This window comes from Lithobates pipiens, unplaced genomic scaffold (genome assembly GCF_037356315.1).
Source record: "Lithobates pipiens isolate NorthernLeopardFrog02 unplaced genomic scaffold, aLitPip1_a1.2 Scaffold_10, whole genome shotgun sequence".
In the NCBI taxonomy this organism is placed as follows: Eukaryota; Metazoa; Chordata; class Amphibia; order Anura; family Ranidae; genus Lithobates; species Lithobates pipiens.
In genome coordinates this window covers 78,428,657-78,453,679 of record NW_027507686.1, presented here as the reverse complement: position 1 = coordinate 78,453,679, position 25,023 = coordinate 78,428,657, and the positions used below count along the sequence as shown (strand labels likewise).

Genomic DNA, 25,023 nt, shown 5'->3' with positions numbered 1-25,023 from the left:
AGAGGGCTGTCAGAATGGAGCACTTCCAGGCCTTACTTCGAGAAATGCTGCATTCTGCTTTTGCGTGTGCTGGCAGAGGAGCAATTCCCACTCCCAGAGAAAGAGTTGCGGTTACCAATCCAACAGCGCCTGCAAGAAGAGGGCGGTTTGAAGATGTGTTGGTGACTTCTGATATGAGGTCATTCTTTCAGCCGACCCATCGACAGGTCTCATCCGGATCCAGCATCAGGGAACGCCTAGACCGACAGGTATCCGACTACATCGGGTTAACGGCTGATGTGGATGCTCTGAGGAGTGATGAAGCCCTGGACTACTGGGTGGGCAGGCTTGACCTCTGGCCAGAGCTTGCCCAATTTGCAATGGAACTGTTGGCTTGCCCCTCGTCCAGTGTCCTGTCCGAAAGGACGTTCAGCACAACAGGGGGGATCGTGACCGATAAGCGCACTTGCCTAGCTCACTACAGTGTTGACTACCTCACATTTATAAAAATGAATGAGGCATGGATCTCGGAGGAATTCAACACATGTGACCAGTAGACCATGTATATCTCTATGAACTATTTATTTAATCGAGCACACAGACCTCTTTTCTACATTTGGCTCACTTCCTTGTACAAAAAAAGCACACCGTACTATATGCCCATACCTTCCTGTTTGAAGAGGCTGAGCGGTGTCATATTTTTGGGGCCCAGCAGCGAGTTGCTGGTATCAGTGCTCTCTATCTCGTTGCTGGTGTCAGTGCTCTATATCACAGTGCTGGTGTCAGTGCACTCAGTCACAATGCTGCTGTCAGTGCTCTCTATCTCGGTGCTGGTGTCAGTGCTCTATATCACTGTGCTGGTGTCAGTGCACTCTATCACGGTGCTGGTTTCAGTGCTCTCTATCTCGGTGCTGGTGTCAGTGCTCTTTATCATGGTGCTGGTGTCAGTGCTCACTATCACGGTGCCGGTGTCAGTGCTCTCTATCTCGGTGCTGGTGTCAGTGCTCTATATCACTGTGCTGGTGTCAGTGCTCTATATCACGGTGCTGGTGTCAGTGCACTTAATCACAGTGCTGCTGTCAGTGCTCTCTATCTCGGTGCTGGTGTCAGTGCTCTATATCACGGTGCTGGTGTCAGTGCACTCTATTACGGTGCTGGTGTCAGTGCTCTCTATCACAGTGCTGGTGTCAGTGGCCATGTGGTGGGACTATGTGTGCACAGCTAGTAAGTATTTTGTGGCTAAAAATATGACCTGTAGGTTTTTAAAGTTTGCTTGCCATTGAAGTCAATGAGGCCCGCCGCAAACTTTGCGGTTCGTGAACTTTTGGCCGCGTTCGCAGTTCACGTTTGCAAAACGTCCCGTTGGAAGTTCGTCCATCTCTAACATGGTTGAGTAAGTTTGGAGTGGGGAAACTTGACACGAACACAGCTCCTGAAGGCCTCTATGGCCTGAGTCTGTAATAGTAAGCAAAGGTAGTGTCTCCTGTGTTACTGGACCTGAGAATGGCAGAGATCCATCAGCTAAATGGACTAGAAGGTGTGTTGCTTTATTCTGGCTTGGAATGCGTAGTTGCTGTGCAAGGGAGATGTCCAAAAAGCAACTACATGCCCCTGAGTCAATCACGGCTGGGAGTGGGATCTTCTCTTTTGCCAGCTGTAGGGAAACAGAGAGAGTCACATAAGTTTGAGCAGGACCAACACTCTGGTAGTTCATTATACACCGTGGGGGGCAACTTACGGGGTCTCACAGGACAGCTGTGAATGAAATGTCCAAGCCCCCCACAGTATAAGCACAGATTGGCTTGGCGTCTTCGTTGTCGCTCTTCTGGGGTGAGACGAGGACGGACCCAACCTAGCTGCATGGGCTCCCCTTTCCGAAGCTGAGGGACCTGAAGGAACCGGGATGGGCGGATACGGGACAGTGGCCTTAGGAAGCATCCAACTAGGCCGAGGGGCCTGGAGGCGTTCGGAGCGCCGCTCGCGTTTCCGTCTGTCCAGTTTTGTGGCCAACTGGATTAATTCCTCCAGGGAGGCAGGAGTCTCTACTCGGGCCAACTCGTCCTTTAGGTTCTCGGAGAGCCCTAACTGGTATTGATAACGCAGGGCCGCCTCGTTGCAGCCGGTGTCAGCTGACCACTTGCGAAACTCAACAGTGTAATCCTCCACCGGTCTTCTCCCCTGTGAGAGAGCATGCAGGGTAGCCTCAGCCGTGGCAGTACGCTGAGGGTCATCATATAATTGTCCCATGGCCTCAAAGAAGGTGTCCATGGAGTTTAACAAGGGGCTTCTCTGTTCCATAAGGCTATGGGCCCAGGCCTGGGGTTCCTCAGCCAAAAGAGAGATAATAAACCCGACCTTGATGATCTCCGAAGAAAAGGTCCTGGGTTGCAAAGCCAAGTACAAGGAACATGCATTTTTAAAAGCTCTGAATTTCTTTTGGTCGCCTGAAAATCGCTCAGGCGTGGGTACTCGTGGTTCGGGTACTGTCATCATCATACCGGGTGGAGGCTGGACATAAGGTGTGGAGGCACCGCTGACTGAGGCCTGCGTAGGATTTGTGGGTGCCGGAGCTGTGGCTAGTCGCTGAAGCCTGCTGTCGATCTGTGCATAGCCATCCTGTAGTTTCTGTACTGCTTCTGTGAGTGCAGAGACTTGCTGGCACAGGACTTCTAATGGAGAACCCGCTCTGTTGGCCTCTGTCATGGCTGGTTTGTACTATCATATAAATGTACTCACCGAGGCCAAGATGCCGAGAGCGGTCGCTGTTGCGACTCGGCGCAGACCACCCCTGAAGGTGGCACAGAGGGTGGTTGCACCAAGATGCACAAGCTACCAGTAGGACAGTCATTTGCTAGTAGATCAGCAGGTAGCTTGAGCAGAGCTGAAGGTGATGTCCTGTGGGAAGGTCCAGAAGCAAAGGTAGCAAGTCCGTAAAGCAAAGACAGAATCCAGGAGACAGGCCAGGGGTCAAACACAGTCCAGATCAGAAGACAACAAGTACCAGGAACGCTGAGACAGAAGGATAATCCAAGACAAGCCGGGGGTCGAACACAGGAGATAGCAGGTAAGTCCAGATGCAGGCTGAGGGTCAAACACGTTTAGAAAGCAGGAGTCCAAGGTCAAGCCAGGGGTCGGGTCAGGAGAAGATCAGCGAGGTCGATGAGGCAATCCGGGTCAAAAACGGGTAATATAGATCACAGGAACAGACGTGGGAAACACAGGAAGCTGAAGACAAACCAGCAGTGTGTTTGGATGACCTCACTTCCTTTATAGGTCAGCGAGGGGTCACACCCTGTGTGTGTGTGCTTGTGTGCTTTCGTTTATTCCTATTGCACACAGCTGTGCGCCAGAGCGCTTTACCTGTGCGCATCTTATGACATGGATCTCGGAGGAATTCAACACATGTGACCAGTAGACCATGTATATCTCTATGAACTATTTATTTAATCGAGCACACAGACCTCTTTTCTACATTTGGCTCACTTCCTTGTACAAAAAAAGCACACCGTACTATATGGCCGTACCCTCCTGTTTGAAGAGGTTGAGCGGTGTCATATTTTTGGGGCCCAGCAGTGAGTTGCTGGTATCAGTGCTGGTGTCAGTGCTCTCTATCTCGTTGCTGGTGTCAGTGCTCTCTATCACGGTGCTGGTGTCAGTGCTCTCTATCACAGTGCTGGTGTCTGTGCTCTCTATCACGGTGCTGGTGTCAGTGCTCTCTATCACGGTGCTGGTGTCAGTGCTCTCTATCACGGTGCTGGTGTCAGTGCTCTCTGTCACGGTGCTGGTGTCAGTGCGCTATGTCACGGTGCTGGTGTCAGTGCTCTATGTCACGGTGCTGGTGTCAGTGCACTCTATCACGGTGCTGGTGTCAGTACACTCTATCACGGTGCTGGTGTCAGTGCTCTATATCACGGTGCTGGTGTCAGTGCTCTATATCACGGTGCTGGTGTCAGTGCTTTATATCATGTTTCCGGTGTCAGTGCTCTATATCATGGTGCTGGTATCAGTGCTTTATATCATGTTGCTGGTGTCAGTGCTCTCACGGTGCTGGTGTTAGTGCTCTATATCACGGTGCCGGTGTCAGTGCTCTATATCACGGTGCTGGTGTCAGTGCTTTATATCATGTTTCCGGTGTCAGTGCTCTATATCATGGTGCTGGTATCAGTGCTTTATATCATGTTGCTGGTGTCAGTGCTCTCACGGTCCTGGTGTCAGTGCTCTATATCACGGTGCTGCTGTCAGTGCACTCTATCACGGTGCTGGTGTCAGTGCTCTATATCACGGTGCTGCTGTCAGTGCACTCTATCACGGTGCTGGTGTCAGTGCTCTATATCACGGTGCCGGTGTCAGTGCTCTATATCACGGTGCTGGTGTCAGTGCTTTATATCATGTTTCCGGTGTCAGTGCTCTATATCATGGTGCTGGTATCAGTGCTTTATATCATGTTGCTGGTGTCAGTGCTCTCACGGTGCTGGTGTCAGTGCTCTATATCACGGTGCTGCTGTCAGTGCACTCTATCACGGTGCTGGTGTCAGTGCTCTATATCACGCTGCTGGTGATCATCTCCTGCACCCTCTTCATAGCCTACCCTGACCTTTCCTCTCCTCCATTGCCTTCATGCGCTCCTGAGTCCTGAATTGTCAAAATTCCACAGATAAGAAAAGAATGCTTGTAGTTGTCGATCCCAGATTCACTTCATACATGTGTTATGTCAGTGGCCATGTGGTGGGACTATGTGTGCACAGCTAGTAAGTATTTTGTGGCTGAAAATATGACCTGTAGGTTTTTTAAAGTTTGCCTGCCATTGAAGTCAATGGGGCCCGCCGCAAATTTTGCGGTTCGCAAACTTTTGGTTCGCCGCTCGCGTCTGCGAAACGTCCCGTCGGAAGTACGTCCATCTCTAACATGGTTGAGTAAGTTTGGAGTGGGGAAACTTGACACAAGAACACAACTCCTGAAGGCCTTCCCATGGACACCCTATTATCTGACATTCCTCTCCACCAGCAAAAACTAAAATGTTTTCACATATAATTTGCTGCTTAAATAACAACCGGGATGATGTGAGCAGGAGGGCCAGGGAGGAGAAGCAGCTACCGAGGAACCACAAGTTGCAGCATAACCACTTTACAGAACATGTTGAGGGACATGTTTCTGGAAAGTGCTGAAGCCAAAGATGGCCCAAAAGTAAAAGAAGTGTTGGAAGCATGGGCATGCTGGGTCTTTTAGTTAGTCAACACCAAAGAAGACAAAATTGTCCCAGGTCTGCTACATTACAGTGCAAGTATCAATCCACAACTGCCCTGCTGGAGAAGTCTGTACATGTTTGGCAGCATGAATTGCAAGCAGGTTATTCCAGCTGCACCATTTTAAATTGCCACATAAGCAGCATAACGAGTTGGAGTCCGCGCACTGCAAACTTAACAGTGCATAGCTCCTGCTCTGGGAAACAGGAACGAATGGCAACCTTACCATGGCTCCTTTCATTGACACAGTTAAGTCAGCATTGCCACTCATAGCCAGGGACAGGAAGTGTGCTATTTGCAGGATTGCTAATAAAAGGAAAAATAACACAGCCATTTTCTCTAAAAACAGGTAAGCTGCAATGTCATACCTCCCAACTTTTGAACTTTGGATTGAGGGGCACTTGAGGGAGGAAGTAATTTGTGGCAAAGTGTTGGTAGTCAGCAGGACAGAAGACAGGGAGTCAGTAGGGTAGCATACAGGGGTCAGCAGGACAGAAGACAGGGGGTCATTAGGGCAGGGTACAGGGGTCAGCAGGATGGAAGCCAGGGGGTCAGTAGGGCAGGGTTCAGGGGATTGTAGGACAGAAGACGGGGTCAGTAGAGCAGAGTACAGGGGTTAGCAGGATGGAGGACTGGGGGTCAATAGAGCAGGGTACAAGGGTGAGCAGGATGGAGGAAAGAGGGTTAGTAGGGCAGGGTACAGAGATCAGCAGAATGGAGGAAAGGGGGTCAGTAGGGCAGGGTACAGGGGTCAGCAGGATGGAGGATCAGGGGTCAGTAGGGCAGGGTACAGGGGTCAGGACGGAAGACCAGGGGTCAGTAGTGCAGGGTACAGGGATCAAAACGGAGGATCAGAAGTCAGTAGAGCAAGTTACAGGGCATCCCCCATCAGGTACCAGCAGGCTGACTCTCCTCTTCAGTCCAGTGATCAGTGGGTCGGAGCTTTCCATCATGGTTAAGGAGGCCCCTTTTCTGCAAACGTCACTTACATAGTGACAGATTGCCATTCTGGCAGAGTGGAGTGCATGCTCCCCACCTTCTCTGTACAGGAAAATAAAACATCACCTCCAGGAGGAGGAGGGGGCGGGTTCAGTGTGCTCCTCTCTGCACTGTGCATGTGTGTCAGAGCCAGCCGGACCGGCGAGGAGAGCTGTCGGCTGGCGACTGCCATACAGAGTGTTGCCCACAGTGTGTGGGTCATCTTTAAGGCAGGACAAAAGGGGCAGCTGCCCTGGGCCCTGTCATTGTTGTGGGGCCCAAAGCATACCTCATACTTTCCAACTATCCCAGTTTAAATTCCCTTGACCCTTAAGGTTTTAGTCCTGTGCTGTGTCCTGATATCTCAATGTGAAGTTCTGTTACTATTGCTACCTAGCTCTGCCCTATTGTTATGTACAGATGACTCACCTGCAGACCATATGTTTACATGTAAATACTGGCATCCATATGTAAATAGTGGCAGACCAGCAGCAGTCATATGTAAATAGTGGCAGTATTGATATGTATATCATCCCCCCCAAGGTCAAACCCACCATCACTTATATTGAATGCTGCCCACTGGGGAGATAAAGGGGCATGCTTAAAAGTCCTGCCTACAACTGTGGTCATTAAGCTTACCATCAGCCTGTTCTGCAAAGGTAAGCAAATTAGTGAGATGGAGGGTCGTGTGGGGTGTGCAGAGGTAGGCAGAGAAGGAATTACAGTTTGGGGTGCACAGGTGAGCAAGGAGGGAGGTGTATGCAGGTAAGGAAGGTGGGTGGAAAGATGAGCAGGAGGCAGGTAGAGTTAAAGGGGAGGGGGATTGGAGTGGAGAGGATGGGGATGGTTTGGGTTGCAGAGGTTAGCATGGGTTTAAGGATGCAAATGTGTACTGACAGAGTGGATAAAGATGTAGGTCATGGGTAGGGATGAGCTTCGTGTTCGAGTCGAACGTACGTTCGACTCGAACATTGGCTGTTCGGCGAAATCCGAACTCTTGGTCCGTTCGCGTCAAAATTCGTATGGCGCGCACGGCCCACAATGCACTGCGATGACGCAGTGCATTGCTGGCTCATGATTGGCCAAGCATGCACTGTGACCCCGCATGCTTGGCCAATCGCAGCGCCAGCAGCGAGAAGAGCCATGATTGGCCACAGGCAGGATGCCTGTGGCCAATCATAGCTCAGGCTGTGTAGTGCACGCCCCACACTATATAAGGCCGCCTTTGAGGCGGCCTCGTGTAGTGTGTTGGCATCTGAAGCAGTGGGTGTTCTGTGTACCTTCAACACAGTTACACACCGATCGTTTTTGGCTGATTTCCTATCTTGCTCTTGTGTAGTGGTTATTGTCTGTGCCCTGACCGCAGTATACACCACTATATTCACCTCACCTATATAGCTAGTGATCTATCTTTAATAATAGAGCTTGCAGTCAGTAGTGTTAGGAGATAGTGCGTGCTGTCTCCGTGCTCTGTACCCAGTACATACCGCTATAATCCACCTACATAGCTGTTCTCTATTTGAGCCCAATTGCCATCTGCAGGAGTTATTGGAAGTTGTGTGTGCCTACAGCACAGCACAGTATACATCTGTATATACCCCTTTATCTCTGCTGTTTTCTGGTTATTGTCTGCGTGCCCTGACCGCAGTATACACCACTATATTCACCTCACCTATATAGCTAGTGATCCATCTTTAATAATAGAGCTTGCAGTCAGTAGTGTTAGGAGATAGTGCGTGCTGTTTGCGTGCTCTGTACCCAGTACATACCGCTATAATCCACCTACATAGCTGTTCTCTATTTGAGCCCAATTGCCATCTGCAGGAGTTATTGGAAGTTGTGTGTGCCTCCAGCACAGCACAGTATACATCTGTATATACCCCTTTATCTCTGCTGTTTTCTGGTTATTGTCTGCGTGCCCTGACCGCAGTATACACCGTGATATTCACCTCACCTATATAGCTAGTGATCTATCTTTAATAATAGAGCTTGCAGTCAGTAGTGTTAGGAGATAGTGCGTGCTGTCTGCATGCTCTGTACCCAGTACATACCGCTATAATCCACCTACATAGCTGTTCTCTATTTGAGCCCAATTGCCATCTGCAGGAGTTATTGGAAGTTGTGTGTGCCTCCAGCACAGCACAGTATACATCTGTATATACCCCTTTATCTCTGCTGTTTTCTGGTTATTGTCTGCGTGCCCTGACCGCAGTATACACCGCGATATTCACCTCAGCCTAAGGCCCAATTTTTCTGCCCCTGTTTAACAGGGGCGTTTAAGTACAATTTTTGATGCAATGCTTTGCAGCAGGGCTAATTCCAGCAAAAAAACTAGAGTATATGGAAGAGGTTGCAGTGTGGTGGCACCAGCAGCAGTGCCTAAGGCCAAATTTTTCTGCCCCTGTTTAACAGGGACATGTAATTACAATTCTTGATATAATATTTCACAGGAGGGCCCCTTCCTGTGCCCACCCAGAGTAACGGTGAGGACTTATAGTGTTGTGGCACCAGCACCACAACCACCAAAGGTCAATTTTTCTACCACTGTTCAACAATGGCATGTAATTACAATTCTTGATATAATCGTTCACAGCAGGGCGCTCCAGCGGCCACCAAGAGTCACTTTGAGGGCTTACAATGTTGTGGCAAAACCAACACCTTGTTCCGCCATTTCTGCAGAGCATATAGGGCAGCCCCCTACTTTCAAACATCCAACTTACAAACATCAGACAGCAGCAAGTGAGATGAAAAAAGATGGACGACAAAACAAATTATACAGGGGTGATAACCCTTCCCTATGTTTTCCAAAAAGCTTAAAAATAGTTTTTTTGACTGGAGCTACACTTTAAAAATGTACCAGTTGAAAATTACAAACCGATTCAACTTAACACAACAAACCTACACAGTCCCTGTCTTGTTTGCACCGCCTGTATACTGCTGTTCTGAGTATATAGGGCCTGGGGGCCACACGCATTTCCTTTTTTTAATATGGGTACAGGGTTCCCCTTAATATGCATACAAGACCCAAATAGGCTGGTAATGGGCAGGGAGGGCTACCCATGCCATTTTTCTCAATGATTTTCAACCATATTGCAGGAACCAGATATAACATTAAAACCGCAAGCAGTTTTAAATGGTGTTATTTCCGTTTAATGTCATTTTGTGCAGGGACTGTTCTAAACACGGGAAACACGTGGCACTTCACAGGCATACTACAGACACCCCCCAGGCACCATATTTAAAGGAATATTGCACTTTTTTTCACTTTAATCGTCATTAAAATCAGTGCTCCCGCCAAAACGGCCGTTTTTAAAACTTTTTTTTGCATTGACCCATGTCCCCTGAGGCAGGAGTCAGGTCCCCAAACCCTTTTTAGGACAGTATCTTGCATATTAGTCGTTAAAATTAGCACTTTCCATTTCGAACGTTCGAGTCCCATAGACTTCAATGGGGTTCTAACGTTCGTAATGAACGTGGGGTCCGTTTGAAAGTTCTGGTGCGAACCGAACCGGGGGTTGTTCGGCTCATCCCTAGTCATGGGTAAGGCAGCCCATTCATTTCAATGAACTTCTCTATGCGCTACAAATGCCGAAGAAAGTCCCAAACACTTTTTCAAAATCACACAAAAACAATTAATGGCACTGCTTTGTATCTGCTAAAGGGCAACACGTTTCTTTGGTGTCAGGAAAGCGATTTTGAATGCGTTCCTAATACACACAAATGTGAACGCAGGCTAAATGTCTCATTTACATTGGTGGTCAGTGTAAATCTTCTCATTACATTGGTGCTTGGTGTAGAATCCTTACATTCACACTAGTGGCCAGTGTGAATGTCCCCCTTTATTGGTGGTTAGTGTAAATCCCTCTTTACATTGGTGGTTACTGTGACTGCTTCTATTTAGTGGTCAGAGTAAACCCTTATTAAATTGGTGGCCAATGTAAACCCCTATTACATGGGTGGCCAGTATTGAAACTCTTTATATTGGTAGTCGGTAAAAAATAAAAATAAATCAGCAGTGCCATTGATCACACCCTCTCCTCCCCCCCAGCACTGCCACTGATCCCAGGAGTCCTAAGATCCCTAGGATACCTATGAGTTTTCTGTCTATTAATGAGTCCCCTTACCTCCCCAGTCCATGGTGTGTAGGCAGTGAGGAGATGTGCTGTAACCAATCAGTAAGAATAAATCATATGCTGTAACCTCTAGCAACCAGCCAGTGAGTGGTAATGATACACTGTAACCTCTCGCTGCCTGATCTGATTCAGGAAACAGATTTTTAATCTAGCTGCTATTTATTGTATGTCTCAGAGCAGGTGGAGAGTAAAACTGCATGGGGGGGCCCCAGGAAATTTTTTGCCCAGGGTCCAATCAATGTTAAAGACGGCCCTGGCGGGAACCAAGACATCCTGCATGTGCCACGGGCGATCTGGTACACAACCCTGATTCGCTAGGACTCTGGGAGGGGCACCAATTTCTAGGATGGTCCCGGTGAATCAGGGACAGTTAGGAGGTATGTGCAATGTATTGTTTTGTGCTTTAAGTTCTTTGTGCATTTCTTTGGTACTGATTGACATACATTTATTTTTTTTTGAAGGAGGATTAGCTAATGAGAAAGAATACCCATATTCTGCTGTAAGAAAAAACTGTAGAAAAGGTCTCAAACCAATAGGATGGATCCATGATTTTCAGATGCTTGCAAAGAGTGAGACAGGTGAGAATGGATGATCCTACCGAGGCCTTGACTTTCTAAATCTGATAGTTATAACAAATAAAAAGCCATTTAAGACCTCTTACTTCGTACTTCTATTTTTCACATGAGCTTTGTTATCTTTACCTACATCTACTCATTGATGTTAGTTATGTCCAAACATAATTTAAAACATAACACCTGAAGAATCATTTTAAAGGGAAAGTGTATTTTTAACAAATATATTTGAGTTACTTTTGTAGTGTTTACCCCAAATTTGTTATGCGACTTTCACTTTTTTTAAACATCTACTCTTCATTTTTTGTTGTTGTTTTAAATGTAGAGCTTTGTAGATTAGCCTCTAGAGCAGGGTTCTCCAAACTTTATAAACAACGGGCCACTTTACTGTCCTTCAAACTTTAGGTGGGCTAGACTGTGGCCAGTGGGAATAGAAAATGTTCTGGCATCAGTAGCATTAAGCAATGCCCCATCATCTATATTAGAGGAAGTAGAGGAAGATAGTGCCCCATCATTGGTATCAGTGGGAGATATAATGCCCTATCATTGATGTCAGTGGTAGAAATAGTGTCCAATTGTTGGTGCTCAATCATTGGTGTCAGTGGGAGGAATAGTGCCCCATCATTGGTATCAATGGGAAGAATAGTGCCCCATTGTTGGTGTCAGTGGGGGGAATAATGCCTCAAAGGCTAGGTAAAAGCATGCAAAGAGCCACATCCGGCCCCTGAGCCGCAATTTGGAGACCACTGCTCTAGAGGCACAGAAGATTAGCTACTTCAATGACTTTGTTCATCTGCTTAACAGCTTTATAGAAAAGCAGATTCTTCTGATCAAGGTCTTAATTTTGAATCACAGATTTTTTGGAGCTGTGTTGGTTGAGTGGAATTTGTAAGTGGCATATCACTCTGTAGCATTCAGAAGGGAATGGGATATGTGAGCTCTTTAACCAAACTGTTGGGGATGATTTGTACTCTGGAACAGCGGCATCAAGAACGCTGGCCTCAGTACGTAGTGATTTGGTTTAGATCTACAATCACATGGTGCATAGAGCCACAGGGTGCACATCCTTTTTCCAGATGTCTGGATGATGCGGTTCAGTACCTCTAGATCTGCTGTTGGATGTACTGTACCTGAACCTAGAAATTAAGGCCTTGCTGGGAGCCATGCCCCTACCACATTGAAAATCAACCATTTGGATGGTTGCCTGTGTATGATGTTGTTGTGGACTAGGGAAATGCTTGCATTGGAATTTATGACCTTGTGTTTTCAGATCAGACTCTACTTCTTTGCCATTTACTGCTCATTATGGTCACAGGATGGGGACTTGCCCAGATCAGGGAGACTCCTCTAGAGTTTTTATCTCCAATAGAGACCAGTGTGAAGGTTCAACAGGAACCTCCTCCTGACACTCTTGGGGCTCAGGTCAGGCAGGCCCTACCTGAAGAAAATGCCCACTCAGAAAAACAATCCCCACTGGGCTCAAGGTCTCAGAGTCCCTGAAGAAAATGCCCATTGTCAAATATGCCTCCCTGCCAGTGCTACTAGGGGACTCAGGCCTGCTAAATATTAAGACTATGTTTTGTGAAATATTATGGTTGTCTATATTATTCTGTATAGTGTTTACCTATGTGTTGATTTTTATCATGCCAAAGACAGCATCTGTTAAGGGAGGGAGTGTAGGCAGGTTACGGGTTGAATATTCTGCTAGCCTGTAAGTGGCAGCATGCTGCTTCTTCCAGTGGAAAGAAGTTCCAAAAGGAAAATTGTTTCCTCAAGTGGGCTCCAGCAGCAATCTTGAGGAGGATGGTTGTCTGATTGGACACTGAAATCCCACAAGCTTGTTCATGACTATCTTTACCTGGGAATTTCCACGTCATTTGTGTGTGCCTGGAGCATGTGTGTGGACAGGGACAGACTGCTGTCTAAGGTCAGAATAAATAAAGCAGGGAAAGGTTCTGGATGAAGGGAGGGTCCCCTCGTTGTGTATATTACACTCTGGTACCTAGTACAGAAAAATTGGATAGCTTTTTACAGCAGGGAGCTTTGTCATTAGTTACATTAGTGCAATATTACCACCCCCTCCTGCTTGTCAGATTTTTAGGTGGATCCAATTGGACCATCCATTGCCCTCTATGATCTGCCTGCGTAAAAGTATCTGACTTTTCTGTACAGCAGATGTCTTTTCTGAGCTGAGTATTGTTACTGCTGTTCTGGTGTTCCTCTCCTCTCCTGATCAGTGTGTTGCTGAAACTGATATGCCCCATACACATGGTCAGAAATTCCAACGGAAAAAGCCCGATTTGATTATGTTGTTGGAAAATCCGATCATGTGTGGGCTCTATCTGACTTTTTCTGTCGGAATTTCTGACGGAAAAAGTTTGAGAGCTGGATTTAAAATTTTCCAACAACAAAATCCAATCTAACTTTTTCCGATTGTGTGTGGAGAATTCCGACGCACAAAGTGCCATGCATGCTCAGAAAAAAATTGGAGACTCAAGCTATTGGCTACTGGCCTCTACATAGTCCCGTTGTACGTTACAAACGTCAACTCGTTTCGAACGATGGGATTTTCCGACAACTTTGTGCGACCATTTGTATGCAAGACTAGTTTCCGGCCAAAATCCATCGGAAAAAAATCTGACGGATTTTGTGGTCGGAATGTCGGACCGTGTGTATGGGGCATAACTGTTTAAATCAATACAAGATAAATTCACGATCCACTTGGTAGTTTCTCCTGAGTTGGGTACATGCTTCTTAGGCCCCGCCTACACACTTGACTAAAAACAGTTGTGTCCAAATAAAATATTGCCTGATTGACCAGTATCTCATACCAATGTGTTATGAATTACTCCTAACCCCTTCATGAATAAACACACTTTTGCTAATCTAAAAATAATGGAAAAGCTACCACAGGTGTAAGATATATGGTTTCCGTTATACCTCTCTAACATCTTACATTACTCTTCCAGAAATGACCTCTTATGTTGGAAACCATGGAACTCTGACAGTAATTATCAACAACGTATTGCTACAGGTTAGTGGACAATAATATGGTAAGCATTGAATCAAGGTAGTAATATTAAGTTGTTCACATGATCCCTTCCTTGTTTTTTTCAGCATTACAAAAATGGAATCATACAAAATCATCCCCATAACTGTAATCCAGATTATAACAATCACGCAGTCTTGATAGTAGGATATGTTAACAGTAAGTAAAAGACCATTATAAATATTGTCTACTTATTACTATGTTAGAAAAACACATTTAAATACTTTAAATACTGGGTATAATAAAATAGAGAATAGAGTATATCATATTGACAATAGTAGATTATAGTTCAAATCTAGAACAAGATAAGTCAGCAGTTGCATGTTTAACCTAAACTTAATACACCATTAAATGCATATTTTGGGAGCTGTTTTGTCTGTCAAAATATTTGCATTTCTGATTGTCCATTACTAAGATTTACAAAACCCTGCCAACCAGAGTTGGCATAAGGACTCTTTCACACAGGTGAACTCTGCCAGCAGATTTGCCTGCTCAGCAGGGAATCTGTCCACTGATCCCTGCTGAGTAGGTGAATGACAGGTCTATGTCTGCTCCCCTTATGAGGAGCGGTCATGAACACAGCCCACTTTACTCTATGGGCAGTCGGATGTAAACAGACTGCTTGTCTGTTTACACCTGACTGTCATCTGATTTGATTTGTCAGATAGATGGGAAACGGATCCCTCATCCGTCTGTTTTTAATGGATAGGATCAGATCAAATGTCGGCTGGTGTAAACGGACACATGTCCATTTACATCCGCCACTTCATAGAGGGCAATGGATGGGCCGATTGCCCTCTATGGTCCGCCTGTGTGAAAGGGGCCTAATGATCTGACTTTTCTATACAGCTGTTAAGAAATATTGCCAGAATTTATCTTTACCCCCAACCTGTTTTTGGACAATGAAAGGTCTGTTGCTGACTGATATCCTGTATATTTGTGCAAAATCTAGCTTAAAATAAAAAAAGACAGCCTATACCTTTCCTCATTAAGGGAAATAATATCCGGTATAATAAAATATTATGACTTTGGGGAACATGACAGCTGCATTGGGCTTCAACAGTTACTCCACCCAAAAATGACATTATGGTAGATAATTTTAGACTGATTTGGTCCCTGTCTCCCTATATTTCTTGGATGCTCAAACAGCAAGCCCTCTGTAGAATATGTATGTGTGAGGACCTGGGGGTGGGAACAGGAAGTAGGGAGTTATGACGTGAAACTAGGAAAGGTTCACATACTGTTCATTGCTGGCTGGGAATAAACAAGATTCATCTGGCTATTCATCATTGCTTCCACAAAATCTACATGGTGACAAAAGTGAGATCGCTGAAACATCATGGCTCAGAATTTACGTGGCATACAACTCCTAATCTTTGATAATGACATTGCTAACAACTGGCTGAAATTCAAAAGAGAATGTGATGTATACAGCAAAGCAGGACTCTCAGACAAGTCAAAAAAGGTACAGGCTTACACTGTTCTCACTTTTGCTGGTTCGGATGCACTAGATAAATTGGAGTCATTTCATTTTCATGACAGAGAGGAAAGAGAGGATCCTGATGTCTTAACCAAGAAATTTGATGAGATATGTTTACCACAGTGACAATGTGATAATAGACAGACATGCATTTAACACGATGGCTCAGAAACCCGCTGAAGGAATCCAATCCTATGCAGCCACACTGAGACTGCTGGCTAAAAAATTTGATTTTGGTGCACTGATTAAAATATGTGACAGGATTGTATGTGGTATCTACAATCATGCAGTTCATGCTCAGTTTTTCAGGGAGAAAGATTTAACACTGGAATCAACCATCAGAATATGTATGTTTAACCACTTCAATACAGGGCACTTTCACCCCCTTCCTTCCCAGCCCAATTTTCAGCTTTCAGCGCTCTAGCGCTTTCAGTGACAATTGCGCGGTCATGCGACACTGTACCCAAATGAAATTGTTATCATTTTGTTCGCACAAATAGAGCTTTATTTTGGTGTTATTTATTCACGACTCCGTTTTTTTTTTTTGCGATATAAGCGCAAAAAAGCGGAAATTTGGGAAAAAAACTATATTTTCTTTTTTCTATTTGAAAAGAAATCCAATAAAATCAAATTTTGTCATAAATTTAAGCCAAAATGTATTCTGCTACATGTTTTTGGTAAAAAAAATTCCGTTAAGTGTATAATAATTGGTTTGTGTGATCACGGACATATGTACGCAAATGATCATGTACATATGTGTGCAGGTGATCACGTACATATGTGTGCAGATAATCATTGGGACATGTGATTTTAGTGGGACATATGTGGGGGACATGTTTTTATTATTAGGGACATGTGTTTTTATTATTTGGGGACATGTATGTTTTGGGGACATGTGTGTTTTGGGGACATATGTGGGGACTGTGTTTGTACTGTGTGGTGTGTTGTGTGTTTACACTACACTGATGATCAGTGAGTAAAAAGCTGTAAAAAGCAGCCCATACTCACTGATCATCAGCCGGCTGCAGCGTTCTGCTGTCCTCTCCTCAGCGGTGACTTCCGTGTGAGGAGAGGAGAGCCGATTGCCTAGCAACCGGCTGTTTGTTTACATCACATGACGGCCGTGATTGGACACGGCCGTCATGTGATCAGGAGGGCCAATCACAGAGCCCTCCTGCCGATCTGAGATGTGCCGTGTCCGGGTGGCACGAGCACATCGGGATCGCGCCGCTGCGCGGGCGCGCGCGCGCCCGCTACTCCTGAAGGACGTTCCTGAACGTCCTATCAGGAGTAGACGGCTCCCACCCGGCCGTATATATACATTGGCCGGGTGGGAAGTGGTTAAACATTCTGAAAGGGCCACTAAGGAACTAAAAAGACAGGCAGAAGTGTTTGTGGTGAAACAGAACAAAAAGCAATGCAGCAACTGTGGTAGTGAACATGTTACTAAGCACAAAAAGTGTTTTAACAAAAAGTGTAACTCATGCAACAAATTGAATAATTTTGAAAAATGTTGCAGGTCCAAGCCTCAAAATAGAGGTGTGTGGATGACACCATCTAGTGATATTAAACAACAAAATGTGCACAGAATTTATGAATTGGAAAGTGATGATCACCAAAACGGTTTTCATTGTGAGAGTGTGAACCTAATTGCAAATAAAGGAGAAATATTCACCACCTTCTCAACTGCATGCAACAAACATGTCAAGCTGATAATGTACGTACACTGGTGCCAAATGCAATGTCATGTCCTTATCCACATTGCACAGCATTGACCCCAAAGCTGAAATTTATTAGTCAAATAAAGTAAGCCTGGTAGCTTATGGCGGTCAAACAATTCAGACACTGGACATGTCTACTTTGGATCTATCAGGGGACAAGCTGCTATTCCACATTGTGGATAGAAATGTTAAGAGCCTACTAGGTTTATCAGACAGCATGCGTTTAAATCTAATCCAACTCAGTCCAGAAGTACATGCAGTACCACAACAGGCTCCTGAGATGACCATATATGAGGACTTATTTTGAACTGACACTGTTGGTAAGCTTCCAGTAATGTATCACATGCGCTTAGATGAAACAGTACAGCCTACTGTGTGTGCCCCTCAAAGGATCTCACTGGCTATAAAAGACAGACAAAGTCTGGCAAGAGTTGGAAGGGATGACTAGACTGGGCATCATTGCACCAGTGCAGAAGGCCACCCCCTGGGTGGCGGCCATGGCAGCATTAGTCAAGAAAGATGGCACTGTCTGCATATGCATTGATCATGTGCACCTCAATAAGGCACTCCTGAGGTCTTATCATCCATTAAAAACTGTAGAGCAAGTGATCGCTGATATACCACAAGCAAAGGTCTTCAGCATTTGAGATGCAAAATGTGGATTTTGGCAAATCCCTCTGGATGAGGAATCATCTTTAATATTTACAACATGTATGACCCCATATGGGAGATAAAAATGCTTACAGATGCCATATGGAATTTCAACTGGAAGCAAAGTCTTTCAGAGATGTATGGAACAGCTCTTTGCTGGACAGCCATGTGAAATAGTTGTGGATGATATCTTGATTTGGGGATCCTTTGTTGAGGAACATGACTGATTTAAATTTGTAATCGGAGTCTTCAAGTGGGAAATGCAATATTACTTAAGAAACAAGGCCTGAGGTGTGCCATGGCCTGGATGGTCAGTATGCCTGAAAAGAGGGCATACCCTGAATGTAAGAATAAGAAAAATACTATGAGTATGAGTGAATAACCTGGGGGAAACGGGTGGGTGGGCACCTAGAAACCCCAACCCTGGCCCTGACAGAGGAGGAGGGTTATATAGTCTCCGACTCCTCCCACAAATACAGGCTGGCCTACAGCCAGCCTTCTAACTTGTAATCGGAGTCTTCAAGTGGGAAATGCAATATTACTTAAGAAACAAGGCCTGAGGTGTGCCATGGCCTGGATGGTCAGTATGCCTGAAAAGAGGGCAAAAAGACACCAGTTTAGGTGGGAGAGGGAAGGTAGAGATCCCATCCCTAAAATGACGTATGCCCAAACGCCAACCGTAAGTAACCGGTAAGTATCCGCTGTGAGAGTAGAACCCATCGACTCCAGACCTGGAGATGAGAAGGAACCTCCTTAGAGCCTGCAAGCTTACGCAAACCCAATTGAACGTCCCGTGAAGGATAGGATGAGCCTGATGCCCAAGGTGACCCGGACATGAGAATGAACTGCTATGAATGAGAGGATACGTGGGGAAAAGAGAGCAAGGGCTGACCCGAAGAACCCCTACAACACACACCAGAAGAAGCACCGTGAAAACACCCCTTCCCATACCTGGTAAGAGGATGTGAGAGGGTGAGTGGCAAAAATACCCGTGATAGGAGAGGAAACCTGGCTGCCTGATGGATGTGATGGAGTAGATGCCATGGCAAGCATCATCAACATGGCGACACCAAGACAAACTGGTCCCACCGGATGTGAGCAGGTCATGCTACTGCCCGAGACCTCCCAACCGAGACCGAATCCTGAACCGAGGAAGGAGAAACAGACTCCAACCCAGGGGAATGAGTCCCATAGCATGAACCAGCCATGCCCAAAGTGACTAAAGCACCCCCCTCCCCACCTGGAACAAACCGGGGAGGAGCAAAGATGACTGGACCGACGTCCCTGAGCAGTACTCCAGGCAACCTCCTAGACAAGAGATCGGAGCTGAGAGTGGAATCCAGAATGGTGACGACGTCGCCCAACCTACCACCTAAGGACCGTGGCTTGGACACACCCTGAGAGTATGAATCCCAGGGCGGTAACCAGGGCCTCTATGCAACAGGATGTCCACTAAAGAAAATTGTTGTCTGCTTCCAACCTGAGGGTGCGCCCAGTGGCGAAAAGACATCTGTACGTGAGTGCAGGCATGGTTGATATTGGTATGGATGCCAAGACGGCCCAACCTGAAAACGCAACTAGAAGGAAAGACAGACAACCATACATGAGAACAACAACAACGCCCCTCTGCCTACCTAAGAATGAGAACATGGCAGAAAAGTCAAGACCACAGCGCATAAATGAACCTAATGATGAACCCCCCCCGTGTGTGAGTTGAGAAATAGTGAGTTAACCCGAGTAACCTGCAGCGCAGAGACAGGTAATTAACAGAAACTCAGGCCTAGAGTACCCACAGACCGTGGTGGGTAGACGTACAGGTGTGGTGAATGAACATGCATCGTATGACGTATGGTATACAGGCGAGAAGATTGTGGTCAACAATCATTAATAACGAAACCTCAGCCCGTAAGGATCTGTAGACGTGACAGATCCCGATGTGCGAGCCCTAGCTAACTGACCCCGGTACAAACATGAACACAGATACGATAAGACATGACAATGAATTCAGACAAACCTAACCAGAATATGTCATAAGTGAACGCCCTTCTGCGAACTCTAAAGTCAAACACAGAGGTTGAAACACCATGACAGAACCACTGAACAGAAACACTATGACAGAAATACTGACAGAAAAATGTCACGACAATGCCATGACAGAAATGCTAAAAGTTAACCTAGGTAGAACGATGACTGAAATCCCGGGGCAGAACGCTATGACAGGCCTGCTGGCAGGACGCTATGACAGAACTCCAGGGGCAGAACACTGACAGATAACCTGAGGCGGAACGCTATGACAGACATGCCGGGCAGAATGATATGACAGGAACCCAGGGGCAAACCACTATGACCGCCATGCTGGACAGAGCGCTATGACGGAAATACTGGACCGAACGCTATGACGGAAATACTGGACCGAACGCTATGACGGAAATACTGGACTAAATGCTGTGACCAAACCTGGACAGAACGCTATGACAGGAAAGCTAGAAAGAATGCTATGACCGAAAATGCTGGATCAATCGCTATGACAGAATTGCTGGGCCAAACATTATGACAGAAAATGCTGGGCCGAACGTATGACAGAAAATGCTGGGCCGAACGTATGACAGAAAATGCTGGGCCGAACGTATGACAGAAAATGCTGGGCCGAACGTATGACAGAAAATGCTGAGCCGAACGTATGACAGAAAATGCTGAGCCGAACGTATGACAGAAAATGCTGAGCCGAACGTAAAGACAGAAAATGCTGGGCCGAACGTAAAGACAGAAAATGCTGGGCCGAACGTAAAGACAGAAAATGCTGGGCCGAACGTAAAGACAGAAAATGCTGAGCCGAACGTAATGACAGAAAATGCTGAACAGAACGCTGTGACAGAAAACTGGACTAATGCTATAACCAAAACCTGGACAGAACGCTATGACAGGAAAGCTAGATCGAATGCTATGACAGAAATGCTGGACCGAACGCTGTGACAGAAATGCTGGACCGAACGCTGTGACAGAAATGCTGGGCCGAACGCTGTGACAGAAATGCTGGGCCGAACGCTGTGACAGAAATGCTGGGCCGAACGCTGTGACAGAAATGCTGGGCCGAACGCTGTGACAGAAATGCTGGGCCGAACGCTGTGACAGAAATGCTGGGCCGAACGCTGTGACAGAAATGCTGGACCGAACGCTGTGACAGAAATGCTGAACCGAACGCTGTGACAGAAATGCTGGGCAGAACGCTATGACAGAAAATGCTGAACAGAACGCTGTGACAGAAAACTGGACTGAATGCTGACCGAAACCTGGACAGAACGCTGTGACAGAACTGCTGGACAGAACGCTGTGACAGGAAAGCTAGATGGAATGCTTATGACAGAAAAGCTGGGCCGAACGCTATGACAGAAAATGCTGAACAGAATGCTGTGACAAAAAACTGGACTGAATGCTATGACCGAAACCTGGACAGAACGCTGTGACAGAACTGCTGGACAGAACGCTATGACAGGAAAGCTAGATGGAACGCTATGACAGAAATGCTGGGCCGAACGCTATGACAGAAAATGCTGAACAGAATGCTGTGACAAAAAACTGGACTGAATGCTATGACCGAAACCTGGACAGAACGCTGTGACAGAAATGCTGGACAGAACGCTATGACAGGAAAGCTAGATAGAACGCTATGACAGGAATGCTGGGCCGAACGTTATGACAGAAAATGCTGGGCAGAACGCTGTGACAGAAAATGCTGGGCAGAACGCTGTGACAGAAAATGCTGGGCAGAACGCTGTGACAGAAAATGCTGGGCAGAACGCTGTGACAGAAAATCGCAAGCAGAACGCTGTGACAGAAAATCGCAGGCAGAACGCTGTGACAGAAAAACGCTGGCAGAACGCTATGACAGAAAACGCTGGCAGAACGCTATGACAGCAACGCTGGCAGAACGCTATGACAGCAACGCTGGCAGAACGCTATGACAGAAAACGCTGGCAGAACGCTATGACAGAAAACGCTGGCAGAACGCTATGACAGAAAACGCTGGCAGAACGCTATGACAGAAAACGCTGGCAGAACGCTATGACAGAAAACGCTGGCAGAACGCTGACAGAAACCGCTGGAAAAAACGCTATAACAGAAAACGCTGGCAAAACACTATAACAGAATGCTATGACAGAAAATTTGCTGATGGAAGCTACCACCGACACCCGGGCTGACCCCAATATAACACCGACCAAAGAAACCACCAAGTAAAGCAGCAACCTGGGTGGACTGAGATCCTCCATCACTGCAGCAGAGATGCCAGTCTGCGCTGTGGGGAGGAAAGGAGCAACAGGTGGGTGACAGCCCACCCCCCTTGCAAGCACTAGGACCCACCGCTCACTTAGGCAGCCAGCCGATACCACCCTCCCCCCCCCCCCCCATGAGCAAGGGGAGAGAGGATCCAGCAGCTGACCGATCCCCAGGCGGGTTCTCGGCAGCTCTGGCGACGGACATGCACGGGGAGTGGAGCCTCTCCCCCCCGCCATGCAAGCAAAGGGAGAGAGGAGCCAGCGGGCGGCCGACCACCCCCCCCCCCATGTGAGCAATGAGAGAGAAGCCAGCGGGCGGCCGATCACCAGGCGGGCTCCCAGCAGCCCCGCTGATCACACCCTCCCCCCAGGGAGAAGCGGCCGACGGCCGCCACGTGGAGCCCCCCCCGAACCTTCAGGCGGACGGAGCTCCACACACGTGGGGAGAGAGAGGAGCTGGGGCGACCGATCACCCCCCCCCCCCCTCCCCACACTGGAAGAAACGGCGGGCGGGTGGACGGAGCGAACATGTGGGGAGAGAGGAGCGGGGGCGGCCGATCGCCGATCACCCCCCCTCTCCCCACACTGGAGGAACCGGCGGGCGGGTGGACGGAGCAAACATGTGGGGAGAGAGGAGCTGGGGCGGCCGATCGTCGGGCGCCGGTCCCCTCGATGGTGCTCTGAAAGTGAGGATGGATGGCACCCCGTGTGAGCATGGAAGGGAACTACTGCCTCCGGCAAGTCAATGCAGGGAGAGAGGAGCAGGCGGCCGCCCATCCCCCCCCCCCCTCCCCCGTGGAGCTCGCAGTACATGTACATGGGGAGGAGAGGAACAGGCTGATGGCCAAACATACACTCCCCCCCCCCCCAGGTAGTGGGCGAAGTGTGTGCCGATACATACAGTGTCGATGTACTAGTGAGTGGCCCCATAAAGGTAAAAGTTGCTACCTGCGTGCCCCCCACATCAGCAGCAGCACAAGGAGGGGAGAAAAATGGGGCTGCACCTGGCGTGAAATAACCCCCCCCCCCAAACGGACGTATTACCGCAATTGGGCTGACCACCACCCCGCGCTGACTCAGGCCAGCACCTGAGCGGGACGGGTGGCATCCGACATGGGCCCCCGTTGATGCCACCCGCCCGCACCTACCGGAACAGCAATCACTGGGAGAGGAACCAATGATAGCTCCAGCAGGCAACCATGCTGCTGCTCAGCTAACCGGAAGTGACCACCTAGAAACCCCAACCCTGGCCCTGACAGAGGAGGAGGGTTATATAGTCTCCGACTCCTCCCACAAATACAGGCTGGCCTACAGCCAGCCTTCTAACGTGTACTAAACCATGTCAGAGCCATCAATATGCAGCTCAACCCTATCAGATGTCACTTCAGGGTCTCAGAAGTGCCATATGGTGGACACCTTCTTACGGATAAAGGTGTCAAGCCTGACCCAGAAAAAAACAAAGCGATCCATCAAATGCCTGCTCCAGAGCACTAACATGGATTGCAAAGGTTTTTTCGCATGACCAATTATCTTTGGAAGTTCATTCATCACTACAGTGAGATAACATCTCCACTCCGTCAGCTTCTGCGCCAATATGCCGACTAGTGTTGGACGTAACAACATGCTGTAGATTAGGGATGTGCTTCGTGTTCGAGTCGAACATACGTTCGACTCGAACATCGACTGTTCGCCCGTTCGGCGAATTCCGAACATTATGGGCCGTTCGCGCCAAATTCGCGTGGTGCTCACGGCCCACAATGCACTGCGATGGCGCAGTGCATTGCTGGCTCATGATTGACCAAGCATGCACTGTGACCCCGCATGCTTGGCCAATCACAGCGCGGGCAGCGAGGAGAGCCATGATTGGCCACAGGCAGGATGCCTGTGGCCAATCATAGCTCAGGCTGTGTAGTACACGCCCCACACTATATAAGGCCGCCAGCGCGGCTGCCTTGTGTAGTGTGTTGGTGTCTGAAGCAGTTAGTGGGTGTTCTGTGTACCTTCAACACAGTATACACCGATTGTTATCGGCCGATTTTTCAATCTTGCTATTCTGTAGTGGTTGTTGTCTGCGTGCCCTGACCGCAGTATACACCGCTATATTCACCTATATAGCTAGAGATATATCTATCTTTTATAATAGAGCTTGCAGTCAGTGTTTGGAGCTTGTGCGTGCCGTCTGCGTGCTCTGTACCCAGTACACACCGCTATATCCACCTACATAGCTCTTCTCTATTTGAGCCATCTGCCATCTGCAGGAGTTATTGGAAGTTGTGTGTGCCTCCAGCACAGCAGAGTATACATCTGTATTTACCCTTTATTGCTGGTGTTCTATAATAAAGGCATCTGCAGGAGTTAGTGGGTGTTGTGTGCCTCCAGCACAATATACACTTGTATCTACCCTTTATTGCTGTTCTCTAATAGAGCCATCTGCAGGGCTTAGAGGGTGTTGTGTGCCTCCAGTACAGTATACCCCTTTATCTACCCTTTATTGCTGGTGTTCTATAATAAAGGCATCTGCAGGAGTTAGTGGGTGTTGTGTGCCTCCAGCACAATATACACCTGTATCTACCCTTTATTCCTGTTCTCTAATAGAGCCATCTGCAGGGCTTAGTGGGTGTTGTGTGCCTCCAGTACAGTATACCCCTTTATCTACCCTTTATTGCTGGTGTTCTATAATAAAGGCATCTGCAGGAGTTAGTGGGTGTTGTGTGCCTCCAGCACAATATACACTACCCAATTGCTGTTTTACACAACTCCCTTCAGGGAAGGGAAGGCCAGCAAGGAGAGGCAGACAGGCGCAAGCCGATAAAAGAGGGCAAGCAGGCTCTGTGTCTAGAGACAACAGTGCTGGTCGTGGACGCGGTGCATCGTCATCATCAGCACGTGGCCATGTGACACGCTTGTCCTTCTTTTCGGCAGCTGGACATGCTGAGCCGCAAC

The 25,023-nt window shown here is 47.5% G+C and overlaps 1 protein-coding gene across 1 annotated transcript in view; it reads left to right on the top strand.

Moving 5' to 3' along the window:
* The window catches only part of LOC143933075 (cathepsin W-like), a 159,571-nt gene that overhangs the window by 100,783 nt on the left and 33,765 nt on the right, over positions 1-25,023 (top strand). The window contains exons 7-9 of the mRNA XM_077456032.1: positions 10,795-10,911; positions 13,875-13,939; positions 14,023-14,113. Of these exons, the coding sequence (XP_077312158.1) occupies positions 10,795-10,911; positions 13,875-13,939; positions 14,023-14,113 (273 nt within the window). The remainder of the gene's footprint in view (positions 1-10,794; positions 10,912-13,874; positions 13,940-14,022; positions 14,114-25,023) is intronic.